The 11,952-nt window shown below is 52.6% G+C and overlaps 2 protein-coding genes across 2 annotated transcripts; both read left to right on the top strand.

The window, feature by feature from the left end:
* Positions 1–1,865: 1,865 nt before the first annotated feature.
* Positions 1,866–2,123, top strand: KRP23_5640 (uncharacterized protein; the record flags this gene model as incomplete). The annotated part of the gene is made up of 1 exon (XM_067890731.1): positions 1,866–2,123. One exon carries the CDS (start codon positions 1,866–1,868, stop codon positions 2,121–2,123), a length of 258 nt encoding a protein of 85 aa, XP_067747253.1.
* Positions 2,124–10,578: 8,455 nt separating this feature from the next.
* On the top strand, positions 10,579–11,877 carry KRP23_5641 (uncharacterized protein; the record flags this gene model as incomplete). Its single annotated transcript, XM_067890732.1, has 1 exon — positions 10,579–11,877. The coding sequence occupies one exon, from the start codon at positions 10,579–10,581 to the stop codon at positions 11,875–11,877; it is 1,299 nt and encodes a 432-aa protein (XP_067747254.1).
* Positions 11,878–11,952: the final 75 nt, after the last annotated feature.

Here is an 11,952-nt window from a genome sequence, read left to right on the forward strand (position 1 = left end):
AAAGTAATATATTTATTGCTTATGTATGCTTGCTTACTTGAACGATGGAGTTAGGTCACCGAGGGAGCAACACCCTCAACACCCTCTTTGTTTATCCAGGAGCAGAATAGTTTTCTCGCAACCAGGCCGCCAGGTGGGTGTTGACGACAGACTGACCCCTTCCGTGCGTTGAGAATGCAAAAAGCGTACCACATCGAAATGCCCGTGCTTGGCCGCAAGATTCATCGGCGATGAGCGATGAATCATTGCACTGGTCATGCAGCCCCCCCCCCCCCCCCCCCCCACGATTTTGGTGCAGCCAGAGAGCTACCCGTAGATGCCCCATTTTGGCGGCATTATCCACCGTTCTTTAAGAAAAAATCACAGAGCGATGGCAATGCAACCACCGGACAATGGAAAGGTAGCCACCTTTCACGACAGCAACCATCGTCAACCTTGTACAGGTACATGTCATGTGTTCGTCCAACCACTTCACCATTTCGAAATGACCGTGTTCTGCAGCTATGTCAATAGAGTGGCTTAAAGTTGTAGTTTGCTTGAAGCCATTCCACCACGCCGATGTGTCCGCTATAAATTGCTGAGCGCATTGCTGTTTCGCTGCAGTTTTGCATCCTTTGATCAGCGGGGCGGGTTGACCCCCGTTTGCGCTTACTGCCAACACTTGTTGCAGTTTCAATTTGCACAGCAACGCCATGCGAATACTCGAGACCGCGAAGGTGACCATTCTTGGCTGCGATTTCCAGTGCCGTCTCGGATTGATCTGGTCCCCGGAAAGTTTGACTTCGTGATGTCTGCAAATGTCTTGCACAACCGCTTGATCATCGGGGAAATCTCCATTTTCTGCGGCTGGATACAACACGAGGCTCGGCCATTTGGCAAGGCACTGGCTTTGGAGACATTGCGCCATTTTGACGTCAATTGTACTGAGGACGAGTTCTTCAAACTTCTCTTGCCCAGTCACATTTCCCACAATCCACTTGACTACTGCTAAGCGGCCGCTGACTGCCTGCTCCACGACTGGCTTGGATTTCCTGGTCCTTGGCTAATCGACCACTTCACAACATTCAAATAACCCCTGCTTGTTGTAGAAGCCCAGCGCCTACCGCTGCCACCATGGTTCCGTACTAGCCATATGACCAACCAAAGTTGCCCCCTTCAGCAAAAATATTCCGATTTGGGGAGTCGAAGATTTGGTTCTCTCTTTTCCACTTGGTCCACACCACTTGATAATTAGCTTCATGTTTCCACGCCGCGCGAATTCAAGTAGAACTTCTTTCTTGTCGTGTGGGTGGAAGTACTGAATCGAAGTCATCCAAGCGACGAGGTTGCCATGACGAGTGGGGATGCATCTCTTCAAAGTACTCGAACAGAATTGCAGAATTATCACGATGTTCACCATGTGGAGCAATTTCCAAAGTGGCGTCTGGCATTCTGTAGTCGGCAAAGTGCTCCATAATCCATCGCAGCATGTCCAAGTTGCTGGTCTTCGCAGCTTCCACAACTCCAAACTCAAAATTCGCAGTAGGACAGTGGCGATCGTCCCTCAGACTCTTGCGTTCATCTGCGCGGCCCGTACGCACGAACCAGCTCTGGTGCGTGCCATACTCGCTCCATCAAACGCAGCGATCCAAGCACGCACGCCCGAGAGAACGAGATGTCTGCCGAAGGATCCTAGTAGTCGGAAATGGTGCCCGCTATGTAGTCCAGCCCCTTCGACTGGATCAAAACGTTCGGTAGCATCGCCCATAATTGATCATGTGCACATTGAAATCGTTAAGCTGTCCATCACAATTAACCAAAATATAGTCCGCAGGGACTATTTTCCGCTTGGAAAGCGTCAGTTCCCAGAAATCAAGATCACAGTAATGAACAAGGCAGCGATTCTGGTGACGCTGGCGCTGCTGCTCTCGGGCGTCTGCGCGCGCCTGGAGACGGACGAGGCGACTCTCCACGTGGCAGTGACGAAGGAGAAAAGTGCCGACGCCTGCGACAAGGGCTGCGAGCGCGACCTGATGCCTGTGTGCGGCTCGAACGGCGTCACGTACTCGAACGAGTGTCTGTTGGAAGAGGCGCAGTGCGCAGATGCCTCCATTAGCCTCAAGTCCAAGGGGAAATGCACCTAAAGACTGTAGACAGCTTCTCAGAGACGTGAAGAGGTGGAGGCAGTGGTGACAACAAGAACCAAAATACAGTTGTGTACATTTCTTTGGGCAAACTTGAATGGACGCATCGTGTTTGGATTTCTGTTCCTACAGAGTACATCGAAGTATTTTTTATAGGATATTTCTGGTGGATTCATGCTGTTCTGCAAGGCGTTGTTTTACATCGTTTACCTATTCTGTACAATTTCTGGTTGATGAGGTGGCTGGTTTCTTCGGCGAGCTTTGGAGGGAGTTCGCCGACGCACTCCCGTCAAATAAACAGCGTGTCCTTCGCTACGGCGTTGGAGCTTAGACGGCTTAAATAGGCCGGGCCGACAAGAAATGAAAGGACGTCAAAGAGCAGGTTGGTACAATAAAATGGATGAAGTCATAAACTCAGAAGCAGTCGCGGTACTAACCATCTCACTACACTGGGAACACATTTTCCTTCAAGCGCTCTTGTTCCTTCCGCTGATACTGTAGTAATATCGACGGTGTTATGCGGGTCCGCGCGGTAAAGTCTTCCAGACACGAGAGCCAAGCTGTTGAGCCTCAAAATGTATCAGAGCATCGTTGACTTCATTCGTATTATACATGTAGTAATGGGGCATTTGCTAGGCGAATACTCTAAGGAAGTGTAGCAGTAGTAGCTAATCTCTTCTCCAATCAGCTTTAAAAAAACTCGATTTTACCCACTCAAAAACCTTTTTCCTGGCGTGTTCCACTTACTTATTATGTGTCAGCAAACTTTTGGATACAAAATACAAGTAATCCTGATATAAAGCATTCCAAAACTCGATCACCAATAGCATATTCCAAGTAATACAAACTTAATTCAATAGTTGACTGCAACTTCTATCCAAAATACTATTTTAATACTATAATCGGCTTGCCTCGTTTAGTACTTGAGTACCTGTTTTGACTAAGTGTCGGAGAAACGACTATTGCTGAATTAGTTGCTGTTCCCTGCCCGCGTGCCACCGTTCGAGGCGGCCATTTGTGTTTGGCTCGTTCCCGTTTGCGCGCTCCAAAACTACGAAAGGTTGAGAAGTGCATCCGTTCCCCTAGCGCTCAGTAAATTCTCACCAGAAGTCGTAGCGCTCCAGTATCATATGTTTTAGGCCGTCATCAAACATCTCCAGTTGTCGATAGAAGTGCACACATTTGGCTCGTCCGGGGTGAGGTTGCCAACGTACCAACTGTACGGCCGTCTCAGCCAGCCACACACCCGCCTTATCTTTTTGTGCTTGGATGCATGTACACCAGCTTGCTCCTATGATCATGATGATGATGGGACTCCATCGTGCACTTACGCGAAAAACAAAAAATACGATGGAGGTGATTGAATAGTAGGGCGCGACCAACCGTTCCGAGCTCCATAGAAAGCTGATCACTGCACGTGGAAAGGAGGTTCGATGTATCGAAATGAAAGCGAACACCGAGGGGGGGGCGGGCGGGCGAAGGCTCTCACCCAATATGTGGAACACATCGATCTCTAATACTGTAGTTTTCCCTCGTGCTGGTTGAACAAAAACAGTTTGTCACCAATTGTTAGTACTTGAGTATTACTCAACACGGCTGCAAATTTCGCAGAGTCCAATGTACGTTGCCGGAAATGCAAATGTACCCAGACTTACGGATACTTCTCTGTCCGGCCAATTTATACGAGTTTGGTTTTTTTGTTTGCCACAGAAAATGTTACATGAATTTTATTGGTCAAAATTTGACTCAGCTAAACGACTGGCAGCGACCAGTAATTTGGCGCCGCCTTCAGCTCATTTGAGCTTCCTGCATCCAGACTTCTCCCCTCCCGATCATCATGCCCAAGACCCCAACGAAGAAGGACCTCCCTCCGCACAAGCGCGTTGCTGTCGCTGTTTTCCTGCTAACCTCTGTGTACCTGATTATGATTGGATGAAAAAGCGCTTAGGTTAGGGCAGAATAGGTATCATGATCATAACATCGAATAAAACCTCGTTTGTAATACTGCAATTCTTCAGTCAGGCTGGAGGTTTCATAGATTGAGCTATTACGAGGATAATCGCAAAACGATGACGATGATGTAGCATTTTTTTGGGCTAATATCGCTAATTTATAGCCGGATTACGAAAAAAAGGTTATTATGTCTTTAAACCCAGCTCACGTTTGCAACGTTATTTAGCATATCGATTGGGTTAACTGACAAACAAAAACATCAAACAAAACTCGTGATCTGCTCGTTCGTTTAAGCTACTTCCTCGCGTTTAACTCCAAAAATTAACTGACTGAGAGGCGGAGAGTCCAAATTCGTATAAATTGGCCGGACAGAGAAGTACTCTAATATTGCCTGGACTGGACGCCTTCCAAAACCCAAGAGATCGCCCGACATAGATGCGGCAGATATGACGGAGCAGGAAGAAGAAATAAATCTCGCGTCGTTTCAATCAACATCCCTAACCCTAGGTTGATGCGGTGTACCCATATTGAGCATTGATCTTGAAAGTTGCATTAAGTATGCTGACCATCGCTCTTGATGAGGTCACCTTCACTCCGTCGGCATGTACCGGATATTCTTTGTTATGGGATACACCCGCGTATGGGATACAGGTTCAGGTTAGTCAATCACAGGTCAGCAAATCAGTACGCTATGATTTCTTTGTTAAGAGATACAGCGGCCACAAACCAGTAATTTTTCATTTCTTCATTGGCGCGTGAGCCACCAGTCGGCCGCCCCCGCTTACCTGGAGGCAAAGGAAGAAGGGAGAAGAAGGACGTCCTCCAGTCGTACACTGCCGCTACGAAGAAAGCTACTTAAGGCTGCATCGGAAAATGCGGCACTATTGAGGGTATGGAGGGTTACCAGTTTGGTATCGGTTGTTGACCGTGAACCGGTTAACCCGAACCGGTCCAATCCGAACCCACGCCGATCACGCCACCAAGGATTACGCCACTGTCGATTACGCCACCTGTGGGTACAAGATTGTAGGTACAAGATGGGCTTCGACGTGGCGCTCTCTCATTGGCTGAAGTAACTCAATATCCAGTAAAGAATCAAGTAGTGTGTATCCAGTAGGTCTAGAGTAGCAAGAAGGTTAGCGAGCTAAAGACCTCAATCAATTACTTTCGAATCTTCAATCTACCCCTCAAGTGGTTTCCAGTCTCCGCTCCTGTCTCGCCCAGAGTGCTGTCCTCCCTCCGCTCCGTCAAGCTTACGGTGTCAAGATCCATACCTTCCATCAGGCACACGATAGATGTTTCCCCCTCCCTGATTTACCTCAAACTAAATACACATGAAGACGGGTCCTCGTGCTAAAGTGGGCTCGCAATTTCGACAAGATTGCCGCTAACCCGGCGGCCGCTTGAAGAAGGAGCGTGCAGCTGGATCATCTACGACCTTACTCGCCGATATGGAGAAAAAGGTTTTGTGCTGGATAAACGACCTCCAAGCAGAAGGTGTCCCAACGAAGATGCCGAAGAAGAAGATGAAGACGACGAAGAGCAAATATGGTCATTTTAGTAATATTACTAAAGTGAAGATGTGTTCGAGTCACGGTCGTCTTTGTGTACATAAACGGAGCGGCGTAGTATCTTCTCCGGTGGGGTGTATCCCATAACAAAGAATATCCGGTATCCTATTTCACGCGCGCCACCTTCGACATGCCACTGTCAAACATCTCCGGGTGACCGCAACCGGCGGCGGGAAGTACAGCATTAGGTACGTGTCTGCGCCCGGGAGTGTCTCGCGGGAGCTCGTTCTAACGTTGTCTCTATGTGTAGGCTCCATGGCCCACTCAGCTTTGTATTGGTGGGTCCGCTTGTTCGTGACACGTCGAGCGAAGACGAGAATACGTGTAACGGGGTTACACGTACCCGTTAGTGTATCGTACACGAATAGTGTGTTTCACACAAATGGTGTGCACACCCAAGTTGGTGTGTGTACACGAGACTTAGGTTGGTGGCCTCACAGCCACCCGTCATGCATATTACTAGGCTCCACTATGGTAGATAGTGAGTGTTATACATTTACCCCACTGACGGCCTTGCCGCGAATAACAACAATAAAAATCAGTTCACGTTTTGAAGTCTAGTGTCTATTAGCCTTATTTAAGGTATTAATAACTCTAGGAGTCTGTAGATCGCATATCTACAGACTGTACTTGGTTCTGGTATAGAACCTAGGTTTACAACCGAACTAAGACTCTGAGAGTCTACGTCTTCCTCTGACGCAAGCTACGGCAGCCCCGCTGCACTTGGTAGCACTTGTAGTCAATCCTACACCTGAGTCTTACGACTGTCCCTCTGTGAGGATGGAGCAATTTGCCCACTTACCCCCGAACCAACAGGACGGGCTTAAAAAGCTGATGTCCTTGTTGGGCCCGGAAGGTGTGGCTCATCTTGCTTCGCAAGGCCCCGACGCGATTAATGCGCGTCTGGAGGCGTTCTCGAGTTATGAGAATGCTCTGTTGGAACATCTACAACAGAAGATGACGGCTGTGACAGCGTCTACGACGCCCAAGCCGGCATCGGATGGAGCTCCACGAGCTAAGCCGCTCATGGTGAGCGTGAAGACCTTTGAGGGCAAGGAAGGAGAGAATCTCCTGCTCTGGATTAGAGAGGTCGAATGGCCATGGCGTCCGCCATACTCCAGACGGAGCAACAGCGCGTGGCGCTGGCCGTGTCCAAGCTGGGTGGCCGGGCCCGGGAGTGGGCCCTAACGTGTGGCACGTCGGTGGACAGTGCGTTCCCATCCTGGGAGCAGCTGAAGCTTCAGCTGTCGCGAGTGTTCTCGCCGCCTAACCAGGCCTATCGCGTGCGATCACGCTTCCTGGCTACCCGCCAAGGAAATAAGGAGTTGGTGGACTTCGTCCAAGAGTTACGAACTCTTATTGCCGGTATGGCTGCGGACCCTCTTCCGGAGGCGGTCACGGTGACCATCTTCATGGAAGGCCTCCGCACTGGCGTGGCCAGAACGGAAGTATTCCGAGTTCACCCCACCTCTTTTGAAGAGGCAGTGAGCGTGGCGTTGAACGCCGAGTTCAACTTTAAGTCGGCCCGAGCCGGGTGGGGAACGTCGCAGACAAACTCATCCGGAGCCGCCGGCTCCTCGGGTGGACCCGAGCCGATGGATCTCAGCCATGCTGAAGACGAAGAAGCTGAGCTTCTTGCTGCCGAGCAGCGCATCGGCATCCGCCGGTGCTTCGTGTGTGGGAGCACCCAGCACCTGCGACCAGGTTGCCCGCTGCGTAAGCAGCGCCAGACTCCGGCGAGCCGAAGCCCTGCTTCTTACCAGAAACCTGGTTCGTGGCGGGGAAACGTCAACGCTCAGTAGGCGCGGGGCGGCCTACTGGGGAAGAACTAAGTTCTGTTGAGCCTCAGCAAGGAGGTCAGCAGGGCTTAGCCCCGAAGAGCACCGTGCTCTTTAACACAGAACGTGTATGCAAGCCGGGCTTGCTGGTCGTTGAAGCGACCGTGAAGGGCTTTGATAAGCCGTGGACGATATTGATCGATTCGGGAGCGTCGGGCAATTATGCTCGACGCTCCACGATGGAAGGAAGTCGGCAGTATGCCGAGGCGCTGGTAGCGCGTACGAGTGATATTATCACTGTCCGTCTCGCGACGGGAACCCGTGTTACGGTACCCAAGGTTCCTGTGAACCATGGCGTGAAGTTTCTGGACTTCGATAGCGTTGAACGCTGTCTGGTCCTTGACCTGGATTCGAGATGTCGCGTAGGAACACGCAGAAAATCTCACTACCGAACGGTATGAGTCCCACCAACAACACACGCTTCCCTCGCGAAAGGTCAGCGAACGTTGGATCAACACCTGAAGACCAGGAACGATCCCTTACACCGGTGTGGCGTTGGGTTTTGGTGCCGAACTGTCACGGTTTGGCTGACGTTGCACCTTTCAGTGAACGGCGACAGAGCGTCTTGATTGGCGGGTCTCATTTACCGCGCTATAGTGACCTAGGAACAATAGTGACCGAGGTCTCGGCTGGGTCTAATAAAACCCCGGCCGAGGTTAAAAGCCTCGTTTGTACCCATTTCGTGTCGTACCCTCGGCTGTGTACAGCCGGCCATACGATTTCCCACAGAAATCTGTATACACTTGATATTTGTATAGAGATATAGGACTAGCCAAATGATGACCTACAGAGGCTCTCAGAGCTGTAGGTAAAGAGAAATAAATCAGCAGTCCTCCCCACAAGCCACCAAGGGTCAAGTCCGTCTCCGGTAAGTCTAGCTAGCTTGTCTTAGGGTCTGGATATGCTCGGCTGCGTGGGATGCCTGTCAGCGAGCTTGAGGTATGAGGCGAGGCGGGTGAACGCCTTTATCGTCCATCGTGCCGGCAGACGAACGAGCTTCGAGAACTCAGACGACCCGAACGCTTCGGGGAGTACCCGTTCCTCTAGGAGGGAGCGTCCGGATGCCGGGGTCAGAATCCCGAATGCAGACAACTAGTGTCTGCCCCGAGATTTGGCGTGTGACCTTGAAGTAATCCCTATCGGTGTCGTTTATCTTCGACGGACCGGGCTTTGACCTTTGGGATGTTCTTCGATCAGGATACGTAGATATGTAGAGAGACTACCAGACTCTAACAGTCCGGAGTGTCTTGGCTGGGAGTGGGGTCACGAACAAAGACCTTCTCCAATATAACCAAAAGCAATACAGAAACAACAACAGAGTTTGTTATACACTCACAATATACAGCCTGTCCGAATGAGTTACAGTCCCGAATACAGGTAAATTCGGGATGCCTCCGCGCACCACTCCCGGATGGGAGAAATATACAAGTTCCTTCGAACCACACAGCAATCTACTATCAAAATCCAGGGGGGATTGCTAATAACCTCCCGAATCGTAGGTGAATATGAAATGAAAGCAGTCACTCTAAAGCAACCACAGTCAACTGACAAATGAAATAGGCGGATCAATCCAGGGATACGAGTTCCTGGTCCCCACCTAAATGGGACTTAGACTTAGGTGAGAGTTTTCGCACGGGTTCCTCGATCTTCGTGCGGTCTTGGTCGTCCGATACGCCAGCGCTCCCGGGTCGCAGCCTCGTAGTAGTCGCTATAGGTCGCAGCAGTCTTCCTCAACGCAGTACGCTCAAAGCAAGGGGGCCGACAAGGCACCACTTCTCACTTCCAACGCAAAACAAACTCTGTTTTCTTCTTATCACTATCTTCTTCTTCTGTCTGACTTGGTCTACTGGATTCTTGGCGGTCTCCTTCGTCGTGTCCGCGCACTCGCATTCAGGTTGACTTGGTCTTAGTATGGTGGGTTGCACGTCGAACGTCACGTCGGGCTCTGGAGCGGAGCACACATCACATGTCGACGCTGATATCTTTGGGGTCCCTTGGACTCACTTGCGGTTTGTATGGGGATCTGCAGCACGGCCCATCCCGACGGTGGGACCGGCATTGCGTTTCTCCGGGCACACCTCGAAACTGGCCCCTTGGCCAGCTGGTCGGACGCCGTGTCACTCGCTGATTGGCTGAGAGCCACGCAGCTTCAACTTCATCCGGGATGTCGATTCATTCGGGAAGTCACTTGATTATTCGGGATGTCCTCGTCGCTTCGGGATGTCCGTCGCCAACTCGGGTTATCCGAGCTCTGCAGGCTCGGATCTCGCTTTCCTTCACGCCTTCGGAGGTATAGGCTTCTGTCATCTTGTGCCTTCATCACTCGGCTCTCCTTCCAGGTTCATCGCTACACAGTCGTTCCAGGCTCGGACTTGGGTGGTTCATTCAGGATGTACGTACTCATCAGGGGCCTGTACGGGTCCAGGTTGCTCGGCCTTGGCTGCAGTCTCTAGAAAGCCAGTCACTCGGGTGACGCACGTGGCTGTATCCCGGATCATCTTCTCTCCCACTTGATTCTGATGGGCACAGACCGGACGGCGCAGCTGCGAACGAGAAACTCAAGATCGCCTCGTGTCAACCGCCCCTCTGGATCACGGTCTCTCACTGAGAAACTTGCTCTCGAAGTGACAGATCATGACCAGACCACACGAGCGGAGTCGTCCTGAATGGGCAGCCAACCCGAATGGTGGGCCTTCAATGCCTCTTCCCAAGTTTTCGAACTTTCTCCGTCCCGTCCGAAATCCAACTGGCGCATCCAAACTTATTCGCCCGAGGAAAGCGCGTTCACAACGCAAATTTCTCACTCTCCGGCAACTCATGAGCGACGCCGAGCCTGGCAACAACCGGGAGCCAACTGGTGGTACGCCTCCGCGCAGTCCTGCACAGCCTTCAGACGCCCCTCCCGATGGGGGTGGCGCTTCAGGCGGGGGCGGTGGTGCGCATGGCCACGGTCCAGCTTCCGGCGAAAGCGGCGGCGAAGGCGGTGGCGACGATGTCACCGAGGAGCACGACAAGCCTGGTGACACGGCTGACGACAAGCCCGTTTCGGCGCATGCGTCCGGCGACAAGTCCGACAACAAGGGTGGAGATGGCATGGGCGGCAGGTACACTCGGGACGAGGTGTCGGCAAACTTGCCTGCGCCCACCGCCGGCGAGCCGCTCGGGACCGCTTCCCTGCGTGCGCTGCACAAGTTCGCGGCGCAACACATCTTCCAGGCTGAGCTGGATCATCTCCGGGACTCCGCGCAGGCTGTGCTTGCTGCTCAGCCCGCGATGGCCGGCCAGTTCCCTCCAGCGCGCTTCGACGCTCCTTCTAGCGTCCGCATCCCAGATGTTAAGTTTGTCGGTGTTCCGGCGACGGCTCAAGATATCCTGGAGGACAGCTTCACATGTGACGGCTTCGGTGGCCTCGAAGCGTTGGTCGGCGTCGAGGGCCTCTCCGAAGCTCACGTACGGGAGATCGTGCGGCGCGTCGCCCCGGATGCACAAGTGGATCGTGATTTCCTCGTCCCGCAAGACTCTGATTGGACTCCCGAGGAATTTCGCACTCTCCTAGAAAGCCCGGGCGCGAAGCGCGAGTTGGCGTCGCTCGTGCGCCTGTATGGTAGCCAGGACCTGGCACGTCGCGTCTTCTGGATGGTCACGATGTTTCGTCGCGCTCTGGATCGTCTGGACCGGGCCGAAGCGCAGCTCAAGTCCGATGGCAAGACGACCAGTCAGCAGCTACTTAACGCAGACTCCGAACTACGGGAGGTCAAGCGTCAATTCGGGCTGCAACAAGCATACTTCGAGAAGATGTTCGCCTCCGCCCGCGAAAAGATGGACCAAGAAGCCAAGATCCACGATCGTGACTTCAAGCGTGCCGCTCTTGAACACAAGCACCAAGAGGATGCCCTTCAGGCGCGCAATGACGAGCTGCAGCGCAATGTCGAGGATCTCGAAGACCACGTCCGCGCGCTCGACCGACGCCTTCGGGCTGGCTCGCTCAACGTCCCCCGGGTCATGAACTTCCTGAACCGTGGCAAGACTCGGGTTGCTGGCAACTGGGGGCGCTTGAAAGGGTTGCTCGAATTGGCCAAGGACAACCAGCCGGTCCCGGATGCATGGGCCACCCAGATTCTGGTCAACGCGGCTGATGACTTCGGGGCGGACTCCGGCCCGTACGTGTTTGACCATGATGGCGACACGGATGAAGAAGAAAAGGGTGACGGCGGCTCAAATGCAGACAGCGGTGGCTCGAAGGACAAGCCTCTCGACCTCACGCATTCAGCTTCTAGCCCCCCGCACACTCCGGTTAAGTATCCTCGCGGCAAGACTTCGGGATCCAAGTTCGCGAAGAGGGCCACTTTGGTATTCCAGATGCGTCCCGATCCGTGGGCTCCAAACGAGTAGGATGCTCGGGATCCGCGTGAAGCTCCGGTCCGGACGGTTCGGGAGACAATGGACTCTCTCAGGGACTTGCCAGTA

Source organism: Phytophthora ramorum (genome assembly GCF_020800215.1).
Source record: "Phytophthora ramorum isolate Pr-102 chromosome Unknown Phyram_PR-102_s0004, whole genome shotgun sequence".
In the NCBI taxonomy this organism is placed as follows: Eukaryota; Oomycota; class Peronosporomycetes; order Peronosporales; family Peronosporaceae; genus Phytophthora; species Phytophthora ramorum.